Source organism: Canis aureus, chromosome 10, assembly GCF_053574225.1.
Source record: "Canis aureus isolate CA01 chromosome 10, VMU_Caureus_v.1.0, whole genome shotgun sequence".
In the NCBI taxonomy this organism is placed as follows: domain Eukaryota; kingdom Metazoa; phylum Chordata; class Mammalia; order Carnivora; family Canidae; genus Canis; species Canis aureus.
The window spans coordinates 40127787-40154239 of record NC_135620.1 but is presented as its reverse complement, the minus strand read 5'-3'; the positions used below and the strand labels follow the sequence as shown (position 1 = coordinate 40154239).

At 38.6% G+C, this 26453-nt stretch overlaps 1 protein-coding gene across 4 annotated transcripts in view; it reads right to left on the bottom strand.

Moving 5' to 3' along the window:
* The window catches only part of ADAMTSL1 (ADAMTS like 1), an 873417-nt gene that overhangs the window by 181437 nt on the left and 665527 nt on the right, over positions 1 to 26453 (bottom strand). For all 4 annotated transcript variants that reach the window (XM_077912089.1, XM_077912090.1, XM_077912093.1 and 1 more), the window contains 3 exons: positions 24925 to 25009; positions 7541 to 7842; positions 1636 to 1765 (listed from right to left, as the gene is read on the bottom strand). In XM_077912089.1, coding sequence (XP_077768215.1) covers positions 1636 to 1765; positions 7541 to 7842; positions 24925 to 25009 — 517 coding nt within the window. The remainder of the gene's footprint in view (positions 1 to 1635; positions 1766 to 7540; positions 7843 to 24924; positions 25010 to 26453) is intronic.

Below are 26453 nucleotides of genomic sequence, written 5' to 3'. Positions count from 1 at the left end.
GAATGTGGTTAGACACTTAGGCTTGTTTTTAAAGTGACGGTAAATAAGTGGAACAGAAATGACATCAATTACCAGCCCACAGCAGTAGCTGTCCAGTGCGTCTGCCTATAGACTAACAAAGAGTCACGGGATATTTGAGCAGGATGTAGTGACCTCAGATATAGCCTGTTCGTTTTGTAGATGTGGAAACAAAAAGGGCAGACATTTTCCCAATGCCACACAGCTCGTGGGTGACAAAGCTAAGATGAGAACCTCTGGACTTCCTAGCCAAGGCCCTTACAGGCTGTCCATGCCAAAACTACTCTGCTTTTTCCAATTTGGAAAGAATGTAGTCAAATAGAAAGGGTTAATATCCCTTGCCTGTGCAGTTAGGTTTGCCCAACTGGAGAACTGTGAGGTTAGGTTGGAGATGTGTGACTAGGTCGAACAGGGAGAGGAAAGAGGTCTTTCAGGATTTAATGCACTGAATCTAGCTCTTTCTGGGTCTAGCCCTTGAATCTATTTTATTGACTGCTCTTCTTATGGGTGGGGTGCTGCTCCAAGCAATGGCTGACTGCTTTTCTGGTTGCTGTGGAGAAGATGGCACCAGTGGCCCTCCTCACTTTTGTGTTGGAAAAGGGATTGCCAGGTCCCCCATTTAGATCACTATATGAGACATCTCTGTGACCAGAAGAAGTGTCACTATAAGCTTGTGCCCTGATATGACCTATAGTCTGGACCCTTTAAGTTCCAAAGGAAGGCATTTTGCTGAGAAATAAGTCAAGCTGTATCCGCAAATTATCGTCGATCCCTGAAGGCAACACAGTGCTTCTTCCATGTTACTTTGTAGGAAGAGAAGAAATATTGTTCTGAAAAAGCATTCCTCTTTATAGCTAGGATATGACCTTATCTTAGAACATTCTTCATCCCATCAGCAGACCTGAAAATCTGGCTTTGGTTCTTTAAACATCTCTCTTTGAAACCAGAATCATTGATAAAATGGTTTAGCTTCCACAGAGATTTGTTCCAAAGAAGTATCTGCAGGCAAGTCTCTCAAGACACCATAAAATTGTGTGGACTAAACCAGTGATTGGATTGATTAAGACTCAAGGTTGGGTAAAAATGAGACCCAGGCAGGACCGAACAATGAAATGCTTCAATTGATTTTATGCATGTGGAATGACACACATATACTCCAGAGCATGCTATAATGAATCTGCATGCTGTGTGCATACAGATTTCACAGTGGATCAATTATACCACCCAGTCACTTCAGTTTCTTATACTCTGTAATCCATTACTATGGTGTGAGGGTTTGGGACCCAGGCTAAAAATGGCAGAGATCCTGAAGTCTGTGGTTGCTTCAAGTTCCCTTCAGGAGACAACTGCAGTGCAGCACGAGCACATTCCCGTCATGCCATGGGGCTCATTCCAGTGCATAGAGTCTTCTGGACTCTGAGCATGACCAGTGGGCTGGAATTCCAAAGTCCTGGTTTCAATTAAATTTAAGTGGATTTGACTAAAAGTTTTAACTGATGCTAATTGGTTTTCAAAACACTGGGTTTTGAACAATAAGCATTCTGGTCTTGCCCACGGACAGATGCACCCTACTCTGAACATGCTCCTGGGTAGCAGGGCAGGCACTGTGCCCCTTACCTGGCAGGGCAGGGATCCAAACTGCAGGATTTGAGGAGCCGTGGGGGCCGGCGGCTGGTCACACACAGGTTCTCATCAGCAGGCTCCCGTGTCTGTTTGTTCAGGCAGCTCACCACAGCCTCCTGGACACCTGCGTACAAATCACACTGTCAGGCCAGAGTGGGCGTGTGTGCAGTGATGAAGTGTAGACAAGGCAGCTGGTGGGAGGCCTCTGTGAATGGTAGGACTCTGGCTGCATGTCAGAGATTGCAGCTTAAAGCCCAGGGCTGCCCATCTTGTCAAGCATCGCTCCATCAGAGAGTAAGGACTCATGAGCTTGTGCCTCTATAAACATGTCTCTTGAGGAGGGCAACCTCCTTAATGGGAAAGCTTGCACCAGTACTGATGAAAAGCTTCAAAAAATGCCACCAAAGTTATAGAGCTGCCAAAGTTGAAATGTGATAATTTAATGCAGGAGAGCAGAGTGACAAGAAAAAATGTCCCTAAGACCTTCACATGTAATATTTTAATCAACTGGCTATTGCTGTATTTGGAAGGGAGGCCAAGAGCTGTGTTTTAATATCTAATATTCTGTAAACTGCTGTTCTCCTGGGGCCTCACACTGGGGACTCCAATCTTTGCTGGTTTCCTTTTGATTCTAGTTCATTTCTTTAGTGACCTGGACAGCTTTGGAAGTTGGAACAGAGAAAGAGAACAAGGTGCACAATGACTAAACCCATGAAATGCAATCTTTTCTACATCTATGGGAAACAATGTTCCCAATGACACTGGCATGTCTCTGACTCGGAGCTAAGAAAACAGGAGTTTGAGCAGTGATTGGCATAGAGTTACTGGCTAGTCTTTCAAGATGGTGTGCAGGACCCCTTATGGAAATCTTCATGGAGCAAGGGAACATTTAGCTTGGTACAGTAATGACCAGAAATTTCATTCTGGTGCCCACAGTCAAAACTGAGAGTTGAAATCTATGAGTTGTACATCATGAGCCAGGTGTCAATGCTAAGAGCATGACATGCACCATGCAATTCTCTCCACAACTCCATGAGGTAAGGACTATTTTTATACTGTTTTACAGATAAGGAAACTGAGGCTTAGAAAGCTGGGAAGACTTGCTAAGGTTATGTAGTTGATCAATGGTAGGCAGTTCCTAGACATTTATCTGGGATAATTTCAGCAGAGTCAGTGTAAGGAAGAGGCAAGATAAAAAAAAAAAAAAAAAAAGAAGAGGCAAGACAACATGTTCTTAATATTCTGCTTTCAGTCATACATAGCTGTGTATATAAAGATATGTGAAACTAAATATATCTATCTGTAGTTAAATATTTGTATATGGTTTTGGCAAAGTATGTCACAACTCACATAGTTTTATATATAAATTTACATTTTCTTGTTCTTATTTCTGTCTTGCTTTATCAATTAGTACCTAATACAGTACCATTGCCTCACACTCACTAGCCTTGCTGCTTCACACTTCCCATCTTCTCCACATTTCTTCAAGGAATTATGACTCCAGTCAATGGTCTAATGCTTCCTAAGGTGATAGGAGACTGACTGAGGTCATTCAGCAAGACCACCATTTAAAAAGTGACATTTTAGAACCAGAATCTGAATCACCTTTATTTCTTCCCAGAAGTCCGATGAATCAAACATTTTAAAAAATCAGTCACAGTATTTACCTTGAGGCCATGAGGTAAATTTTCTTTTTTCCAATCTTTGTATGAGCTTTGAAATGTAATTTAAATCTATCCTGGCCAGTTCAGGGTGGAGCATTTGCGATTTATACTAGACATTTAGGCTGTCCCATCATATTCTGTAATGCTGGGGACAGGGTGTTGCTCTCTTGGTTGCAGCTGGGATGAGCCATTTGAAATTTATGGTATGATGATATAGCAAAACATTTCACAAGAAATTGTTGAAATCATCACTGATACTTCCCTCTGGAATAGTCTGGCATTATTAAGGTAATGACGACAAGGTGCTGGATGAAGCTAACTCTTCCATACAAAACCTAGAGCTGTGGTTATATTAGAAATTAGGTTTTTAGTTCATTTGCCTACCTGGTAATATTCAAGAGATTGTAAATGTTGCTCTAAAATAAAGTATATATATATATATATATATATATATATATATATTTTTTTTTTTTTTCCAGCTACGGAACATTTTATGAAACTGAGTCAATGATGTCAGCAGGGAGTGATCATAGGCCTTGTCACCTGTCCTACTTGAAAATGCTTCAGGTGTGGGGATGTGTAGGGGATGTACTCTGTTTCTAGTTTGTGACTTCCTAGTTTGTAGAACTTAGGTTCTTCTAAGACTGCAAAGGACAAGTGTTGCAAGGGCTTGCATTTCTGAAAGGATATCAGTATAGTCCTCTCTTAGATATGTGGAATACCAATTTATATTACCCCAAGCCAATAAATCCTCGCCTAAGATAAAAATCACCTTCGAGGTGGGTAAGTACCAAGATTAATGAGCATTCCAGAGTCACTAAATCTGAATCTAACATTATAAAACAAAATACTAGGCCTCTGACACCATGTTAAATGGCCATTGCCATAGGGGCCAGTTGCCTAGGCATTCTTAGGAGGGGCCTGGGGTGCTGAGGGAAAGTAAGGACAGAGCTCTGTCATAATTAAGGAGTATCTGGGACCAGCCCTGTGGTCAACACACAATACATTTTTGTGGCATGATGAACAAAATGCCTTAAGGGCAGGGCATTCTAAGCATCGTGCTGTTTAGGCCAGAGGAGGTAGTAGAGGCATGCCTGGGGTAAGGAACATGGAGGGAGGGAGCTGCCCTGTAATGGGAGTGTGGGAAGTTGCAGGAGGGAGGGCATGTGAAGACCTCACCTGTGAGGTCACAGCATACTTGGCCCAGCGGTGTGGGGCCAGGATGTGAGAAGTTAGCTCATCAAGTGCGTGCTATTTCCAAACAGGCTAGTATATGCACTTAGAGGACATTTTAAACCAACACGGAACACATGTTTAAGTACAGTACTTCACAATTTTGCGTTTTCCTTTCTTGACAGAAGCAAAGGCAGGGGAGCGGCAGGTAGAAGACTTCACCTTTCATTCTTGCTGAAATAAATTTCAAGTTTTCCTTCAGCTCTATTTTAATGTTGATTTTACCATCTAGGAGTTCAACATAGTAAAGCTGTTCAGGTTCAAAGCCACTCTCCTCGACCACACCTATTAGCTGCTCACATACGGGGAAATTAAAATATAACAAGGAGATGATAGTGGGATTCAGGGCACATATCTGAGCAGGTTAGGCTCAATCTTCCAGAAAAAGGGATTTTCAGTGTTTATATCTGCCAGAATAGCATAATTGTTACATGATATTTGATGACAGCTTGGGGAAACACAGCCACCAACTATAGCCTAAATTACTAACTAGTTCCTTCTGGTTGCTACCTCTGCTAGGTGAAAGGTTACTTCTGTGTCTATCCAGTTTCTGCTCTTGAGATAGAGAAGACAATGAAATTAGCTTGACCAGGCTTACAATCCAAAATTGATTTAAAGTCTATCTGTTAATCCTGCATGTTTTTGGTTGGTTTCAGCAAGAATGATTAAAAATATATATAACCTTGTAGGTTGTATTTTGGTGAAAGATCAAAGTTGGTAATACAATGTTACTGCCAAACACTGACTTCAAAATATACATGTCCCATACAGTGAAATGATTTTTTTAGTGCATATGGGCATCATATGGACCATATAACCCAAGCATATTTTCACCACTTTGGAATTTTCAACTCTAACATTTTAGGTGTAAATATATTACCTTGGCACAGTTACATAAGTGTAGGTAAGTGTGCACAGTTGTCGACAGTTAAAGCCATAAGACATTTCAGTAACTTTACCCTGCCTTGGATATAAAGGATGTACAATTTATGTTGTACAAAGATGCTCAGTTCCTACAGGCAGAGATCAATTGTATATCAAATGTCCAAATCTTATTTCCAAATTAGTTATCTTCTGAAAACATTTGAAATGAAAAACATTCCACATGCTCTCTACGCTTTGAGTTTTATACCTCTGGTTGATCAGCAGAGTGTTTAGAATCTCAAAGATAAAGGTATCTGGTTATTTATTATTCCACGACTGTGTCTAGTTTTTCCATCTGCTCATAGAGTTCCAGGCTTGACTTGTAACTGAGAACCATAACTGAGAGACCACAAGTCAATTTTTTTTCCAAAGCACATTCATTTCAGACTAGAGATAATGATCATTCCATTCAGGTGATTGTGGAATTTGGGGATAAACACACACCATCTGAACTCTTGAGTTCCTCATTATATTGGAAAGAAGCCACTGTGGCAATCGGCTGTGGTCCTCCTACCTAACTTCTCAGCTCCTGCCCTGGCTCAGAGATCATCAAAGCTTATTTAACAGTCTCCCTTCGTAAGCATGGAAGAAAAGATGTCCTCAGTGGGCCTGGAGAACCCCTCAAGAACAGAGATTAGCTGAGTTCCAGGAAACTCTTCCAGAATCAGATGGAAAGATTTAGGTTTTAAAAATAACAGGGCCCTCCATTAAAACACTTAAGAATTTCATGGTTTGAAACTGGAAGACTTAGAAACAAACAAGAACCTCAAGGTCAAAACTATTACATGCTTGCTAAAAGATCTGATGGAGAAAAGGGATTCTTTGCTAGTATGTGCTTGTTTCACTATTCATCCCTTTTCAAGTGCTTGTGAACATTTGGGGCACATGTACTTGCACATTCTCTGTAATGACCAAAGACGCCTTTTTAAAAGTTTCCAAAATGTCATGGTTCAAAAAACAGTTTTGGAAAGTAATTTTAATATACTTTTTAAAAAATAACAGTTGAGAAACTTTGCTGGCAACGCAGAACCTTAATGTAGCAAAAGGGGTTACTGATAATCAGTGAGAGGGGTCTGGCAGGAAATTAGCCAGCATTCCCTCACCTATCAAAATCTCTCTTGGGAGTGGATGTGGGAGGCAGTGGCATTATGAACCTGATGTATTTTTTTAGAGTGTAAGAAGGATCATAATCTTAAAGAATTTATTGTTGACTTAGATGCCTTCCTCTTCCCGTATGACCCCTTTATAACACCTGAAATAAAGAATCACTGAGTCTATTGTGATCACCGTGGAATATCCCTAAAGAACCAGGATAATGTACATGGACACATTTATCATTAGTTAAATGATATTCGTGAGGGGAAAGCCTCAGGAATTCTCTAAGTGCTTAAAGAAGTGTCATGCGCTGGAAAGACTCTAGACAGGCGAACAGATCAATAGCAGGCCTAATCGCAGCTGCCCCTCACTAGCTGTGTGATTTCAAGTCACTCAGCTTCTTTAGATCTTCGTTTTCTCATCTGTGAAATGGCAGTGGGGTCAGACTTTAAAGTCCTGTCCGGTTCCAGGTGACCACAGTATTAAGTGCCCTTTGTAGACCCTTTTTTGCTTTGTAAAGGGATATTGCTTTGGGAAATCAGCTGAGTAAATCAGGGGGACTCTAACCTATTCTGGGGAAGAGCAGAATGTTTTGTCATCTTGGGCCTTGGTCCATACCACATGCACTGAAGCAAGGAGATAAATAAAACTGAATGTCGAGAGCACTGCCAGGTCAGTGTCAACTGGGTTTCTCAGTCAGATGCACCAGGATACATTGCAAAACATCAGAATGACAAGTGAAAGTAAAAGCATGAGTTGTGTTGGCCACTCACAGCTGACAGCCTGAGCGCCACGCGAGCCCAAAGGGAAATACATCTGGGTTTCATTCCGTGTGCTTTACATTTAGAAGGGCTTCCTCCCCTCCGCCCCCTGCTTATCATTCCTGGGCTAGAGGCAGTCACGTGACACAGTCTCCTGCAGGGAGAGGTTATAGGAAAAGGACAAGAAGATGGAGGGGATCTGGGCCAGAGCCCCCTTCTTACCTCCTCCACACGACTCGGAGCACTTGGTGAAGCCCTCATATTCCCAGTCATACAGCTCGTCGAAGTCCTGTAGGCCACCGAAGAGGCCATCTGTCTCTTCTGGGGTCAACTCAGGAACTTCCCCATGGCATGGTCCTGCATAACAGGCACGCTGGGAGGCTGGCTTGGGCCCTTCACATTCGTCAACAGGCAGGTCAGCCACGGACTGGGAGAAAGGCAGGAGCACTTGACACCTCACCATTCGCACCTGGGTCCCCACACCACAGGTAACCGTACAGGCCGACCAGGCTTCTGGGATGAACCTGCAGTCAGCAAGCAAGCAAGAGGACAGGATGAGAAGCCCCAGGCAGGAGACCGTGGGGGCTGTGGGGGGCTGCATCCCACCTGTCGCCACTGCCCAGCGCTGTCCTGGGATGTGCTCAGGGCTCTGACACCCTGTCCCGCGATGGGTGCTTCTGTTTAGTTCATGAGCTCGTTTGCCATAGTTTCTGGATTGGTTTTTTTGGGTCATATGAACTCCCAGCTGTAAGACATTCCAGCCACAGACCACCTGCTCTCTCCCTGCTTTGCACCCACAGTGGTAGCTCTTCAAAGCAGGAAATCGGTGGTTTCTTCTCTCTCTCTCTCTCTTCTCTCTCTCTCTCTCTCTCTCTAAATCCCAGCACTTGTGCCTTCCACAAGATGCTGGCTATTCTTACAGCAGACTAATACTGATCCTAAAAACTATCACAAAATAAGCCCTTGGAGATATTTAAGGAAGGTTTTTTAAAAAAAAATTTTTTTTTGGTCTGGATCTCATATTCTGTAACTTTCTTTTGCTTTTCTGTTCAATGTGCTTCCCAAGATTTATTTATATATAGAAAGAGGTTCTTTTTTTTGTAAGTTTCCAAGAATGGAGCAGAGTCTTGTTCCTCACACATTCTTTGAATTAGTCTGGACTACAATACTTTTTATATCGTAGAGAAAAGCTGTGCTACAAATTTAAATCCACAGACGTGTCACAGTAAACAAGAAATTCTGCATTCAATTCAAGTTTGTTCAACAGCTTCCTCTCCCCCAACCCCTCAGAGGAGCCACACTAGTGAGAATTTGATTTTCTTCTGAGTTTTCTCTATAATACAGGGCAATATCCAAATTCCAAAAAAAGACTTTCTCTCTCACTAATCTACAATGGCTTTGACTGCAATGACCTTGAGAGAGACCTAGGGAGAAAAGCCCAAGAGGAAACCACTAAGATTTTCAAAAAGTTAGTATAATAATCTGGAAAAAGAACTTTGGAATAAAACGTTTTTATTTTTCCATGATCCTACTGCTTTCTCACAGAGACTCGTGCTGAGGAGGCATGCAAACCTGGTCTCCTAACCTTGACTTTGGCAGAAAACGAAAGAACTGATAAGATTATGGCATTAAATCTTAGCAAGTGCAAATGGTTCATATCTAGTTTAGGGAAATAGAAATTCTAGCAGGAAACCCTATCCAAGTTTTCAAATTGGAAGGATCATAACAAAGATGTTGCCTGAGCCTGGGCTGTGCATGGAGCTGGCCAAGAGAGCCAGACTCCTCCAACCCCCAACAGCTCACGGTGTCGAAGGCCTGGAAGAGCCATCCCCTAGGAGAGAATGAAGGTCACATACAACCTTGTCAGGAAGGTGGATGAGGGAGGAAGAGCCATCCAGAATTATTCCCAAGACATTCTCATTACAATGTTACCTCCCTCTCTTGTTTTTGAATTCTTGATCTATCTTCTGGCACCCAGAGAACTTGGGGGGAAAATAGTATCCTAAAAAACTAAAAAGTCTCCCTCTCTTTAAATAATGCCACCTGTAGGAGCTTTTTATAAATATAAAAGCCAACTCTGCCATCAAAATAATTTTAACCCTCTTATTACACATTCACATATACCTGTCTGTCTGGCTCCTGGAAGAAGAACAGTGAAAAATACACAAACACTGAATGCTACAATCCAGGTGTAGACATAAAGGAAAATGCATATTAAACTATTTTGTGTGTAAGAAAAACCCAAAAGCAAAGGAAAAGTCAGCCAACCTTGACGATAGTGTGTGAATAATGTTTCTTATTTAGTAATGTAGGAATGAATTTTATTTTCAAATAAAAAAGTGACAAGATCTCAAGAAGCACTGCACCCTATTAGCTTTACCTACGCTGGGAAAGTTTCTGTCACCCCCTAAAAGCTATCTTCAGAGACCATTATGAGTCAACGAGGATCAGCTAGCTTTTTCTGTAAAAGGCCAGATAGAAAATATTTTTGATTTTGTGGGTCATTTCTGGGTCTTTGTTGCTGCAACGACTCTTGCCAACATGCTGTGAATGCAGTCATAGGCAATATGTATGCAAATGGGTGTGGTTGTGTTCCAATAAAACTTTATTTATTAAAAAAAAGGAGGGAGGAGACATGCAAACCTAGTCTTGGAACCTGGTTTTTGTTTGTTTGTTTGTTTGTTTGTTTGTTTGTTTGTTTTAATAAAAAAACCTGGAGGGAGGTTGGTAGGAGAAAGGTATGAATTCGGCCTGTGGACTGTAGTTTCCCAAGTCCTGCACTAGGACCTTTAGTGGAGATACCAAGCACACTAAGATTCATAAATGATCTTTAAACTTAAGTCTTGGTTTCTCTCTTTTCCACATATATAAGTTTCTAAGAATGAAAAGCAGTTAAATTGATTTATGTTTTATCTTCCAAAGTGAGTTCAAATGAAATCTAGAATCTAAATGATCTACAAACCAAACCCTCTGCTCTCCTTGCCTATCATGTCAATCACTTTGCATTTGGTCTCATTCCAGGATCAGGAAGATAATATACCAAAAGCACACAAAGTAGAAAGGGCACATTTCTGGAGCCTCATGAACCCATTGCAATGCTTGAACCTTATTTTGAAGCAGCATCTAAATGAAAATAAACGTGTGCGTGTGTGGGGCATACACACATGCATTTGTCTGTTTTTTATTATCTGGACCTTTAGGGTTAATAGCAAAAACAATAAACATCTATTTTATGTCTCCCAAGTGAGAGTCTTATCAAATGTCAAATAGCCTTTCTGGCTTATCTTTCAACCCACTATCCTTAGGTCTTCATCAAGTTCACACCAATTAAAAATGATTTGGCTTTTAAGCAGTGCTGTCTTTTGGCAGGCATCTTAATTTCTCTAGTGCATACACTGTATGATATAATAAATTCCCTCTTGTTGAAGGCAGGAGATCATATTTCAAAAGAAAAATATCTAATAGAGCAAATGGCCAAGTGAATAATAACTGTGTTTCATGCAAAACTTTCCCCCACATCCCTAGATCTCCCAACATTGTGTTTACTATCTTGAGCTTACTGGCCACAAGTGGGAAGAAGCAAGGTCGGTTAGAGGGCAGGCGACTGAGCCAGGAGGTCTCAGTGGAAGGTTTAGGAGACTTGGTTTGATTAGTACTTGCCGAGCTGGAATCCTTAAAGTAGGACCTTTAAGATGGAGTCAGTAGGTTTTTTTTTTTTTTTTTTTTAAACAAAGTCATTTTGATGTACAAGTGTTTCATGAAAAAAGCTCTTGTTCTTGAAGTTTAATTTGGGTACTTTTAAATTTCTTTTTGTTAGCAGCACTGTTGTGGGGTGAATGCAGAATCGCTGGATACGTGAGCTCTTGCTGAGATAGGCTCTAACTTCAGAGAAGATCGATAGCATTTCTGCATTCAGTTTTCCCATCTCCAGGAAATTAAAAAAGAAACCTGGCAAATAGATGATTTATGCTTCTGTATGGTCTTCAATTTGCAAGCTTAATCGTTCATGTTTCATTAACAAAAGGCTTACCCTTTAATTGGAGTTATTATCATAGTCCCTTTTATGAAACAGAAAACAGTGATAATCAAATTCACTTGTAAAATCCCAATGTGGTTTAGTTTATATGTGGTTATTATGAAGTCAGAGCATGGACCAAAATAATAAAAACTATCACTTTATTAATGTAGTGCTAAACAGAAACCATCCACTCTTGGTTAATTAATCTCGTGTCACTGCAGATCATAGCCAGCGTTCAGCTCCAGTTTTATGCACATGTGGTCTTTTGACTAAGTTGTTTTTTGTTTTCTTTTAAGTAGGCTCCACACCCAACATAGGGTTTGAACTCACAACCCCAAGATGAAGAGTTGTGTGCTGTACCAAGTAAGCCAGCCAACCACCCCTAGGATTTTTAACTTTATCTTTTCTCTTCTTAGTTTCCTCTCCTCTCTCATATACATGTTTGTTTGTTTAAAAAAATCATTGGGATTCTTCAAAATAAGAATAGCTTTATAGGAGTGTTATCGTAATGCTTCTACCAGCCTCACCTCATTCTCTAGTTTCAAAATGCAAACTAAAACTTGCAGGAAATCACATGAGAAATACTTAATTTTGGTTTTGTTTTCGATCTTACTAAATTTTAGTGAGATGTCTGATAGGCTTTGTGGATTTCTTTGCCGTCTTTCTTTTGGTGTATGCTTGCACATGAGAGTGGTGATACAATTTCAGGGTGAGGAGAGAAGGTGGAATGAACTGAATAGTATAGGCAAAAATCATAAAAGGTGTAACAGTGACCCAAGAGGCTAGTGGGCACCCTGTCCAGTGCATCCTTCCTAGTTATTGCAGTCTCTCATTGACTGGGAGCTATTTTACCACTCTACAAATGACAGAAAATGGATAATGCAAATGATTCTTGCCCACAGAAATGCAGATTAATTGTGGCTAATGGAATGCAATTGAGTGCTGTCCTGTGGACAGACCTATTTTACATCTACTTGTAGATCCATTCCTGCATCTTATTTGCCTAAATATGTATGGTTCTTCGAAATCTCCTTTGAATTGGTCATAACATTTTCCTGATACCCTCATTAATTAATGAGGTAGATGAAATCTTGGACAGAGGTTCAATTTATATATGCACGAGAATCATGGTTTTTCCCTTTCTGAAATTGTATCATTTAACTAGTGGCCACAGAAGGATCTGGAAAATAGTATATTAGAAAAATAAAATACAGTATAAATAATTCTACCCTAAATTAACCGGAGAGTCTTTTACATAAATATATCATTTGGGAGCAAAAAAAGTCACCATACTTTATTGATAAAGATGTTGTTATTCTACATTGCCTCATCTATTTTGAATGCAATCTTCTTTTCTTTATCCTTTTTCTTTAGTTTTGAAAAGTTGGTTCTCCTCCTGGTTCTGAGCAATCCTTGAGACATTAATGGAGTAAGATCTTTAGGAGAAGGTGCAGTTTCCTAAATCAAAGCTTGGCATTTTGACATCTGAACTGAAGAGGTATTTAGAAATGAGAGCGAAAGAAATTGCTGTTGGGTGGGACAAAAACTTGGAAAGTAGAACAGGAGACACCTTCTTTCATCCTTCTCAATTTTATATGAGATCAAAAGACCTCATGTAAACTTCTTTAGTATTTAGTGTCTCTCAAAAAAGTAAAAGATTTTTTTCAAAACCCTCCCAAATAAGTAAACAAACAAAAACCTTTGGAACACTACAAAGGGAAGGTGACTCTTTAATGAATCACTTTAGGGATTTTAGAATTAACTGTAAAGCCCATGACACCAAGACAACTTTCAAAATGATTCTTTAAAAATATAGCTAGGGCAATAAAGTTTTGGGAGAACACTTATCCAAAATAGGCCTCTCCATTCACTTAGAACCACACCTAAATCATTCCAAATAAATAACAATCTAACTTATTGTGAAAGATCTTTAGTCAAGGATACTTGACCTAAATATGGAATTATGAAAATATTTCTCAACTGCTGTTGTTAGCTTACAACTCTCTGGAGCTGCAAGCAATTCATCCTCGTTATGCAACTCATATTAAAGTCTTCAAGCACAATTTTTCAAAGATTTCCAGGACATCGATCCACAAAACATTGATAGCACTGCTTTTTTTCATAGGTTCCTCAAATCCTTAAGTATTATATATGGGTTTTGAGAGTCTTATGTCACTGTAGGGTGATTCATTTGTAAAACCAAGCATAGACGAATTCCAGAAATTAAAATAACAAAACACAATGAGGATTTTGAATCAACCACTAATACATCTATTTGAGAAACAAATTCAGTCACCATCCCATCAGATGTCACTGACCAATAACAAATAAATAAATATGGAGGAAGGACCCAATTTCAAAGAGACTAAGGCAGTGCTGGGAGAACTATATTTAGTGGCCTTTTCCAAGAAGCAAACTTCATTTTCTCATGAGAATGATGCCCTTTTGGGTTCTTTGAGAGGCAGCTGGCCTTTGCAAAAATGCCTCCTTGACTTTCTTGCAGAAACGCACAGTGCTAGAAGTGGGAAAAGAAAGCCTGGCTGCATTAAAGGGCACATTCTCCTTTCAAAGGGACTTTATACTAGAAGGAAATGCTGCGGGGTATCAGAGTTCTCTCAGAGTTCCAATGAGTCAGAGACTAAGGGGCTCTGTCAAAGCTGACAGCCTCATACTTGAGGACTCTGTTAAACTCATCTTGCAGTTCTGACCTATCTTTCTCAACATGGTTCCTGACAAAGTATGACAAAAAGTCTTACTAAAGGAGGTATCTTGTTAACCATCAGGAGTTTGTTCTTCAATAGTAAGAGAAGAGCCAGCAGAAAGACAGGTAATAATCACTTTCTGAAGATCCTGGTCCTAGAGTATCTGCTCTTCCCAACAAATGAGCCCTCAACTATCTTGCTTCCAGTGGCATCCAACACAGCTGACCATGTCATTTTTTCTTGAATTACTTTATCCTCTTGACTTACATGATGACAAACTCTTGGCTTTCTTTTCTTTTCTGGTCAATTCCTTCTCAGTTTCCTTTTCTAGACCTTTCTTCTCTCCTTGAATTCTAAATGTCACAGTGCCTTGGAACTCTGTTGGAGCTGTCTTCTGATGTTTTCAGTGATTCTAGCTTTCACGCACCACCAATGTGTGGGCAACTTCGAAGTATTTCATCTCTAGTCTGGACTTTTTTTTCTGAGCTTTATACCCAAACTCTCTCTCTCTCTCTCTTTTTTTTTTTTTTTTTGGTAAGTTTTGTGCTAGGGAGCCATTATTCTTTCAAAGGAGCAAACACTAATTCAACAAAACTAATTATTTATCAAAAACGTATCTAGTGCTTCTTATGTGCCAGGCACTACTCTAAGTATTTTATAAATAAAAGCTGTTAAGTCCTAATGACAGCTAGATTAAGAACTATTATAATCTCCATTTCATAATTACTATATGAATGAGGATATTGAAGTTATTCACACAGCTGGTAGGTTTCATGCTCTTAGCCGTTGCACATTGCTCTCTCTCCTGATTGACATTTTTACTTTGGTATTTCAAAGACATCTCCAACCAAATGACCAAAATGGAACTCTTGATCTCCCTCCTTAGTATCTTATTCCTCTTCCAGTCTTCTCCATCACAGCAAATGACTCTACTGGCCATCCAACTGCTTAAGTACACATTTAGGAGTTATGCTTGACCCCTCGTTTTTCCTTACTTCTCACTACCCAATGGTTCCCCAATTCTTACAATTCTCCCTTAAAAATGTATCTGAAATTCATTTACTTTTCTCCATCTCCACTGCCACCACCTTGATATAACAACAACAACAGCCAATGTTTACCAATGTACTTTAAGCCTTTCTATACATTAACTCATTATAACATTGCTAGGAGATGGATACTGTCAGAAATGTTGTGAAATGGGCAAAAGAGAACCTTTCAATGGAATGCTGACATTGCCTAGCAGACTTACAGGGTGGGAGGTTGTCTAATTCTATGAGGTATGAGTCTTTGTTTGTCTTTGGCTAGACAGAAGTTTCCTTGTAGAGGGCTGTGATGACACGAATGTTTCCAGTCCATAGTGATGGAAATTTTTTTTTTTTTTCCTGTCAATGCAAAGGATTTTTGTCTGGTAGAAAATACACACTTTTTTTTTTTTTTTAATACACACTTTTTAAAATCCAATTCTCATTTGAATAAGTTTTAACATCTTACTGGTTCCCTTAATAATTTAGGAGTTAAATAAAAATGTTGACATGCACTCATATGGATCATGATTTTGCCTTTTTGAAAATTATATTTTAACAATACTATTTTCATCCCAATTTCTAGATGGCAAAATTAGGGCACAGAGATTTCTAATACCATATTGCTAAATAAAGGGCAGAATCAGGATTCAAAACCATGACAGGTGACTCCAGAATCCAAGCTCTTCACCATGTCATCATACTGGCTATAGGGTGGCCATATAAGCCAAGATTACTGAAGCTACTGCCTCTCTGCTGGATTACCCCAATAACCATTGGTCTGTTTCCTTTCTCTGTTAGACTTTACCAAGCCATTCTTCACGCTGTAGCTAGGGGGATCTTAAAATGTAAAGTTTTTAACTGTTTCTCAGTACATCCAGAAGTAAAGCCAAACTACTTACAAAGGCTACATTATGTACTTTTCCAGCCAGCTTCATTTCCTGTTCTTCTCCCCCTGGTCACTAGCCTCCAGCCATACTAGTCTATATTCTCTTATTTAAACGTGTGTCATTCTTTCCTGACTCAAGATTTTGGCAGGTGGGTCACTTCCTGGGTGATCTTCCTTGTTTCTCTCAGGTTGGAGTAACTCCCACTCATCCACCAGGCCTCAGTTGACAAGCTCCTTCTCAGAGAAGACTTCCTGACTCCCAGACCTGCTGGGGTTCCTCTTAGACTCTCTTAGAGCACCTCTTCATTTACTCATAGCAGTATCAGTTTCTGAAAATCAAATGTGAGTCTTTAGGTAATAACTATCTTCCTTACTATGCCAAACCTCTGTGAAGGCAGAACTTCATATAGTACATAATCAACAAATATACAATTTTAAATGAGTAAATGAGTAGATACATAGAATGGTGAGAGTTGACATTATGAGTGAGTTGCTTCTGGGTTTGTTCTTGGGTCCAAAGGCTGAAAACAAGCTAAAAAGGCAAGAGTCTTAAAACTCAAAGCAATTAAATCTTACGTCTCCGTTCTAGATATTAGCATGAGCACACAAAAACTTTTTCCTGTTGTGGAAGTTTCTTTTGGTCTTTTAAAAAAAAGTTACTGCGCCCAAATTTAGTAGTTTCTTATAGCTGTACTTAGGCAGTATGTGCTGGTCTTATTTCATCTTGATGGGATATTAGGTTATCATGTAGCTTGAGGCAAGTTTAAATCTTGTGTCTATCACACTTTAATCTCAATAAAAAGGCTGTTTTATAGAAGACTGTTTGGGGGCATCTCTGAGCCAGAGGCTGCCTTCAGTGATTTACACATAATTCTGATTTTATGTTGCCTTATCATACAAGCAGCTACCCCAGGGAAGGCTCTGAGATATTTTGGAGTTGTTCCTATGTCAGGGGAACCCAAAGAAAGCTCCCATTTTTTGTCTCCTCTTTAAAACTCAATATGCACGGAGTTTTAGGAAAAAAAGAAAAGATAGGCCACTAACTGTATGTAGCAGATACAAATGGAGCCAAATTACTCTCTTCACAAATAAAAAAATCAGGCTATGACATTTGTTTCAGACCATCTTTCTCTCCTATTGCTTTTCTGACCTATATACACAGAACATAATTTAAAAGTTGGGTCTTCCTTGAGGCAAGTCTGATTATTTAAAAAGTCATGTCCCAGGGACTAACCTACCATTATTGCTTACAATGCTATTAATGCATTTGTAATTCTCAACTTAATACCAGAATGGAGCTTTTAATCCATATCATTTTCACCGATTTTGATAAAAATCTAAAATATCATAAACTCAGAATACTTTCCGTGAACCATTTTTTTTCTTCATGTGGAGTGAAATTGGTTTATTTTGCAATTTTGTAAAGGTTTCTTTCCTTTAATTCAACAAGTTTGGCAAGGCTTTCCAATGAAAAGTTCAGTTCATTAAAAATGACCTTAATGGACTTAACATATATTGGTGGTGACAGGGTCCATACTTTATTTTGGCACACACGGATCCCATTAATTTGTCTTTGTCACTCTCTGGGGCTCAGCTGAGCAATAGTTCAGATTTAGCTTTCTGAAAGTAGCTACAGAATGAGCAATAAGTGGAGATGTTGGGAGGGGCTGATAAATTGAGAACTTCTTGGTTTGCAATAAAGGCTTTTCTAATGACTACATAAAAATGGCTCTGTCTGCTCTGTTGAATTTGTTATTGATTTTTCTGTCTTGGTGCACGTTGGGAACAGTCTATGGGGATCGACTGTGTTTAACCTAGAGTTGAGAGAGGATGCTTTTCTACCCAAGCATTTTCTAAACTTTCCTTATTAATTTTTGCAATTCTCTGTAGGTTCCCTTTTTATTCAAATAAAGGTAACTAAGCTTTGTCTTTTAGAATAAATTCTTGGCTACATTCAAAGTGTGATGCTTACAAGTGACTCTGCAAAAAGCCTCAGGAGTACAGAAGAGAGGCAAAATGGTGGTGCTAGCTGGGGAACCACTGGCTGAATTTCAGGTTAAATGGTACTTTTCTCTCACATACCAGTAGATACAACTTCTGCCTCAATTTCTCCATTTGTAAAGAAGTGATTATTACACATTTTTATTAGCTACAGGTTCCCTGGGAAGATGCGTGATGCTGGGAAAAGCCCAATCATAACCCCAGTTAACATGTATGCAGCTTCCTGCATACCAGCTACTTTATATATACTAACTTAATCATTGTAATAACTCTATGATGTAGATGCTGTTATCATGCTCATTTCGCAAATGAGGAAATTGCAGCCAAAAGGTTAAGTGACTTGCCCAGGGTCTCCTGTTACTAGTGCTGGATCCAAGATGAACACCTGGCCAGTCTGTCACTGGAGCCCACAATCCACCACTGCTGGTGCATGTTGCTGCTCTGCATGGAGGGCTGATCAACAATTAAACTACTTTTTTACTTTGATCCCAGCAGGGCTTTGTCCTTGTTTGAGCACACAAATATACAGACTTACCCCTCACCAACTCACATAGTTGACAGCATGGTGTATTGAAAAAAATTTAAATGTTAGGAAATTACCTATGGTTTCTGCACCCTGTTCTCAACGTATAGGTAAGAATCGCTGAGGTACATATGGTGATACAAATATATGATCATTGGCCATATAAAAATATCCAGTAATCCTTCCTCATGAACTGGTTTTTTAGTGAAAGATTCAGATAAGTTCTATCACAATCTGCCAAAGATCCATTCATGTCAACATCCTCCAAATCCTTTCCATGTATATTGCATTCTTCTCTCATTTATGTTCATATTTGTGAATTACCGTGTCCTAGCTTAACCATTGTAGTATTTTAACTCAGAGGAATATACAGTAAGGGAGAGAATTTGGGAATTCAATAAATAATTCCCCTATACTTCTTTTTAAACCAGTAACACTATCACACTGTGCATACTCAGACATCAAATTACATTCTTTAAAATCAAATTGCATTAAAAAAATACAGCTAGCTCATTTGTTCAATCTGTGGATAACTGACCAATATTCAGCATTTTGGACACAATCCTACCATTCCTGTGATAATGAACTTAAGGTTTCTTGAGGGCAAGGACTACCAGGTTTACTTTATCAGTAACTGGCACAAAGTAGGTGACTTATGAGTAAATTTAGCTTCTTTCATTAGGGGGTTTGAACAATTTAGCAGGTCTACTGACTCTCTACAGTCATCTAAAGTACATAAACATCCAGAGAAATTGTATTAAGCATGCTGTTGCAGAGGATATAATGGAGGAGAAGGATCTGGGTATGTGGGAAGGAGGCTAGAGAGGAAGGGGTTACAAGTGAGCAAGGTCATGACCATTGCGGGGTAGGGGCTGATTCAGTCTAGCCAGTATGGGGCTATAGCTTCTCAAAATTAAGAGCTCTTGTGCTTTCTTCATCCTGTAATTCTAATGCTAAACCTTATTCTGCTTGAATATCCCTGAAGTTGGCTTAATGATCTACAGATAGTATTTAAACTGCTTGATCTTAGATGAGATGACTTTTGATTCTTAAGATATATATACATATATATTCCTTTTTATTTTCTGTGGCCTGAGATGCATGAAGAGAAAATAATTCAGGCACCTTGTACTGAGGATATAAACAGCAAAACTATCTGGATCCATTACTGAGGTTTGATTCCTTGAATATTCTTTGGGGGAAAATATAAAAACACATGTCACACAATTAACATTTTAGCCACTTTAAAAAAAATATGAATTCACATTCTTCACCACTGAGTTAAGCCATTCACATTCTCAGACAACTTACTGGGTATAAATATGGACTAATGTAAACAAAAGCTTAAATATTATATATATAAATACTGTTTCCAACAAGGTAAACAAGGCATTTAATGACTACAGGGTCACTATGGCGACTCTTATTGGCTTTTCTTTCTGTATCTAATTCCTTGTGGGTTCTGTTCACACAGATGCATGACAGGAATTTCCCTTTGCTTCTTATTGAATCAGCCCCATCACTAAGCTGATGCCATCTGGCATCCAGATATTACTGCTGCCTTTGGCCTGCTTGCTTTCCTTTTTATTCTTCCTTTTTTTAAATGGCTTACACCAAGATTATTTATGGCAATATATTTAAGGCCTGACTATTGTGCTGAAGCACAAAAATGTTTTCTTAACCATGCAATAAAGCTGTTAACTGAATATCTGATGAGATAACCCAAGATTTTTTAAGGGCAAGATCAAGACATAGAGGACCACTCAATCCTGCTTTTGAGAGGATGGCACCATCAAGGCTATCCACCTGGTATGCACCAATGTCTTCAGGAAGGTTGGCTGGTTAAAATAGCTGTGTTGGTCACCTAGTGTCAAAAGTAATCGCCTGTCTCCTAGTGCTTGCTCAGAGCCATCCAAGTACAACTCTTGGCAACTGAAATAAATCTGGGAGAAAACTGGTTTCCCTAGGTACCCAATTAGTTCTTCCTTCCTCTTTCTGGAATGACTTGGTTCAGAGAGCAGAAAGTCTAAAAAGAGAGAGGCAGAGCATCTGGAGCATCTAGGCCATAGCTTATTCTTATGCCTGCCTCCCTGAAAAGATTACACCTTCCAGAGCATTGAGTGGCCTCTTAGTGGCCTGAAGGAGTTAAGGAAATGAACAATTTCCTTTTCCTTCCTATTCCAAGTTAGGTCAGGCTCATTAGGCAGGCCAACTGATTAACCTCCTGAACAGCAACAGTAGACGGTGCTGCCTTTATGTGTCTTAGAGGACAGTGTAGTATCAAGAAATTAAGCTGTCAAAGTGGTCACTATGTGTACTCGGCTTGAGGTGGTTGTCATGTTTCTGGGTATATATAACTCAACAGAGACTGAAAATAAGCTATATATAGGAGATGGGGAATCAAGTCAGTAATTTACTTAGCTTCCACCTGGTTAATGAACATAATCATACTACCACATTGTAGTTCTGATCCCTTACCAAATAAAAGTAAAATTCTGAGGGCTTAAAAAATACCTAGAAAGCTATTCCTATATATCTGGGGATATACAGGGAAGCAACCAACTGGGCTCAGTCTGACATTTTCAATCCCAGATAAATCAAGAAACAGACCCTTAATTACAGAGAACAAACTGATGGTTCCCAGAGGGGAGGTCGGTGGGAGGATGGGTGAGATAGGTGATGAGGATGAAGGAGTGCACTTGTAATGAGCACTGGGTGTTGTATGGAAGTGTTGAACTGTTGAAACTAATATAACCTGAAACTATTATACACCTGAAACTAATATAGCATTGTAAAAAATAAAAGAAAATGATAAAAGAAAATTCATAACTTATGAAACTTAAGAAAAATAAAATAAATGATGAATCCTAAATGACACTCTCATCAGCTGGAGGCAAATTCAAAAGGACACTTCACATAACAGCAAAAGAGAATTCCATCAGTTATTTTTCCATCTGTCCCTTCCTGGTGCTGGAATGGCATTGCTCTTAACCTCACAAAAATGCAATTCAGACCAGAATCTTATTATTTTTAGAAGTCTCTCTCTAACCATAATGCCTTCTGTGTTAATTGAGTGGCAGGGATTTCTATGATCTGAGCAAGCATCCTCAGAGGCACGTTCACCCTTACTGTATTTATTTATAAGACTGTCTGTGCTTGATCAGCTTTACTGGCTAAAGCCCCACATGACTTAGTACATGGCTGGATCTTGTTCACACTGTCCTGTTCAATGAGGAGAGACAAAGATACCTTGCTTACAGATTCTTGCTGCTGGTTGTCAGAAAAATCTGATAAAAACATGTGCCTGGATCAAGACAAACCATGGCCACTTAGAGGGTATGACTCTCCCAAGTGGGTTAGGAGATACTTTTTTTAATACTACGAAAATATATTCATCACAAAATTCCTACCTTTGCACCATATGAATCAAATACATCATAAATAAACCTGTCTGTTGCTAGAAAAAAAAAAAACAACAACAATGTCTAAGAGGATTTCTGAATAAAGCTGCAGCTTTATAGAATGAGTTCAATATATGAAGGGCATTCCCATAAGGTGACCTAATTGCGATACTTATTTTAGGTATTCTATGTGACCGATACCAGCATGTGTATCTTCTGCACGGCATTTGAAAGCTCACTGGCACAGCCATACTGGTACATGCTTCTGTTCTATAAAGTTTTAGTTATTTCTTGGAGGTTCAGTGTTTACTTTTTAATCAGAGTTTTTTTTCTAAACATATGTTAGAGAGGTTACTTTCCACCATATCTTTGGCCAGAGAGCTAACCGATTATTATTATTTTTTTCATTTTGGGGTTACCACAAGCATCTAATATTCAATAACAGTAGCTCCATATGCTAAAGACTTTAAGCTACTGGTTTTCCTATATTATTTAATGAGACAGGCTGTTGATAATACTTTTATATAAGGGGAAATAAATGATATTTACTGTTTTTACTACAAAACTCTATATTAGCTGGGGCCAAAGTGAGAGATAATAGTTCTAGACCACTATTCATGCTTCTCTGAGCAGTTCAGAAGTGATGGCCACAGCTTCTAAACATTACCATTTAATTTAAGCAATGTGAGTCTCTTCGGTTGGGGGGAAGGAAAGACTTGCTGACAGTATATCATTTTTTCATTATACTATGGAGAGTAATTATAGGTTGCTACATACATTTAGGAACTAGTCTATGTGGTTTAAAAAAGAAAGAATTAAGACCATGCAAAATTATGTTTTTTAAATTCAAAATCAATAAAAAAATAATGTGACATGTAGGACCTTTCCTAGGGTTCAGTGCACTAAAGATGTAAAGTGTATTAAGATGTGGAAACCATATACCTTTCATTACATTATTCTACAGCTGTCACTTATTTCATTTTGGTATAAAAGTAATTATTGTTCTGAGCATAATAGTATACATTTCCTTTACCCAGCACCAGTGCTCCAATTACAATCTACTTCAATTCAGATTAATCATGCCAAGATGGCAATTCCATTACACCAAGAGTAAAATTTAATAATCTAATATATGGCTATAGTTTCAATGGTGAAAACTATGTGGTTAACTACTTTAGGGATTTTATTAAGATTAAAGTGAAACATAATGCATCTTAGTCAGACCTTTAGTGCAAGACACTCATTAGAAAACATAGTTAACTATGGTCTATGTAATCCTTCTACACGGGCATTAAACTCCACTTAATACTTTCATTTCAGAGATATCTAATAATGGGAAAGATGTTAAATTATTGATGTAAAATGTTTTGATTTAATTTCAACTTTACCATATTATTTAACATCGGTTATAATGCGATACTGTATGTAGGATTATGCTTTAGATCAAATGACAAAACACTGTGCACCAGAGAGCAGAGTTTATTTAATAAAATAATAGATACCTGGCTTTAAATGTACCTAACCTAAGAATACATATAAGGAACAACCAGCTCCAATTATACAGCATCTTTCTGTGTCTTAAATGGAACCTTAGTAGATAAAGAGTTAATCCCCCTCTAAAATAAACTCCTTACTTCCTCTCCAGCAGCAAGAAGGCCTGTCCAGCCAGGTACTGGCAGGAGACAAACAGAAAGTTTTAAGTCTTCATATACTCATGTAAAGGTTGCACTGTGATATTTAAACACTATCTTTCCTCCAAAGTTCTGCAATGGCTAATTGCTTCTTTAAAAAGTCATTTCTCAAAAAAAGTGGAAAAAAGATACTCTAGTAACTTTATAGTACAAAGATAATTTATGTTTTGCTTATTGTCCTTTAAAGTCAGAAGTGCACTGCCTAATGTGAAACCAAGTGACTGAAAAACAAATTTCATTTTTTTACAAATGAACTTTGGTCATACCAATCTGTATTTAAAATTTTTTTTTCAATCTTCTGCTGTTTACGTTGTGATTAGGGGTCACAGTTTGTGCTCTGGCACACCATGTCAGATTTAGATTCAAACAGGATGGATCTGAGAAAATTATATATTGCTTTTGAATCTACAGACTACAGTGTTAATTTATACCAATAGTAAAATTTAAACTATGGTTGAATTTGGAAACCTTTTCATATCTACATGCTATACTCTGAGTTCCTGGAGGGTGGGTGATGTGTCTAATGCACCAATATAGAGCCTAGGGCTTCTATTTAACAAATTAACCCAGAAAATCATCACTCTGAGAAACTTCTTTGATTATAAATGAAATAGATCATTAAGGTGCTTTCCCTTATTTTTAAAAATGATGCAGCAGATATACCTATCAGTGTTTTCTAGTACTAAGGATATAGTTACTAATTAATCAATCAGTCTAATCCATGATTGTCTTTAATCCTTGTTTCCTCTTCTGAAGCATCTGGAAAACCTGTGCCTGGTGGTCTTACAAACTTCATGGCCTTGATAAAACTGAGCAGAGGGACTGTGATCAAATGGGGTAATGATTAGTATCCATCTGATCTCAATCGCAGCAAGAAAGGGAAAAGAAAAGCTAATATACTTCTTTTGCCCTCAGATATATTTTGCCTATGCTTTACTTTTTGTGTGTGGCTGTATTGCAAAGCAATATAAGGAATATAAGGATATAAGGAATGTGAAAAGCTGCCCAGACTTTCATATCAAATCTGTATTATATCATCAGAGGGAGTCTGGGCCTTCTCACCTTTAGCCTCTTGGAAAAGAGGAGGTCAGGTTTTGGAGAAGAGGGTAGGCACTTTCCCTTCATTTTCTTACTTTAAAACCAAAAAGTATTTAGAGAGCAAACATGCAATCAAATGTTTTGAGAAACACTTTGAAACTGATAAATCTCTACTTTGACAGCCTGAAAGGCTCATTTGACCCTTGGCAAAAGTATTACACCCAGTTCAAAACCCAGGGAAGCCACATTCAGTGAGAGACTACATTCTTAAGCCCAGTCAGTTTGAAAAGCAAAACATCTTGTGGTTTTAAAACTTACGAGGGCTCTTCTGACACAGCAGCTCCTTCTTCTAGCTCTTGAGCTTGTTTGTACCATGGCAGCTTGGCCTCTACTGGAAGTTTCTCTGAGAATTAAGTGCATGCATACAAAAGAGAAGAGGTTAGAACCAATTTGGAATTTGAGGGAAATTCTTTTATCTCTTCACCAGTTCCTGATTTTGCACTACCTAGAAACTATGTTGATAACTGCAAATGATAAGTTTTTTTTTTTTTTTTTTTTTTTAAAGATTTTATTTATTTATTCATGATAGTCACAGAGAGAGAGAGAGAGAGAGAGAGGCAGAGACACAGGGGCAGAGGGAGAAGCGGGCTCCATGCACCGGGAGCCCGACGTGGGATTCGATCCCGAGTCTCCAGGATCGCGCCCTGGGCCAAAGGCAGGCGCCAAACCGCTGCGCCACCCAGGGATCCCCAAATGATAAGTTTTTAGGTAAATTTCTGCTTCGAATGATGGTTATATCAAGAAAACAGAATATTTTAGAATATTTAGTAATACCAGTCTACTAGTCTTTATGCTTCACTTTTATCAGTTTGAAGAGCAAAGGAGAGTTTTTTTTTAATTAGGAGAGTCATAACTCTAGGAACGCTGGCTCGACATGTACATGAAGAGTCATCAAAGTATTTTTTCACTATTTCCTGTTACAAAGATAGAAAAATATTTATTTTTTAAGACAAACACAAAGTACTATAAATTATACTGTAAGACTTTAATACATTCTGACTTTTCTTTTTCCCTTTGGTGAAGTGTGATCTATGCCATATTGTCAAAAACAAACAAAATTGCCACTCTGAAATTCATAAAATGTTGCTTTAGATCTCTGACTCATTCTGTATCACCCCAAGGCTCACTGACAGTCAGAATATGAGCAGTTTAGGGTCCAGAAGCCATAATTTGACTGTTTTATCTAGCTTTGACCACACGATTCAGGACAAGCTTCCTAACTACTTCCTGGAAAAAAAAAAAAAAACTGTGAAGGAGAAAAAGAAAGAGAGGTTATAACTGCTCCTACAGAAGTAACTGCCAAGATTCCCATTTTGACATATTTATTAGGATCATTTATAGGCATATTTGCCTTTATAGTGTGAGCCAGTGAAGCTCTATCACGATTTTATGACATATAATTGTAAAGATGAAAGAATTATGTCTCTATATGCATACACCATAGAATTATATGGCATTTTAATGATGTTTAGAGAGCCAGATTCACTACTTAGTTGTGAAAATCCAGATTTTATTCTTGATAGTTAACCACAAACTGCTTTTCTTTCTCTGAAGTGGCTTGGTAAAGACAGCTAATAAATAATTGACTATTTTAAGTTAGAGGCATCACTTCTTGTCCTCTACGTGCAGCAATTGTGTCTAGTCAGAAAACAAAGTGAGTGTGAAATATGAAACTGCTAAGACCAGAAGGATTTGCTAACATTTAAACATGGTGACACAGTACCTATGCATATATCATTTTACATTTGGGCCACCTCTTCCAGCTAAGTGATTCAGTCAACAATACC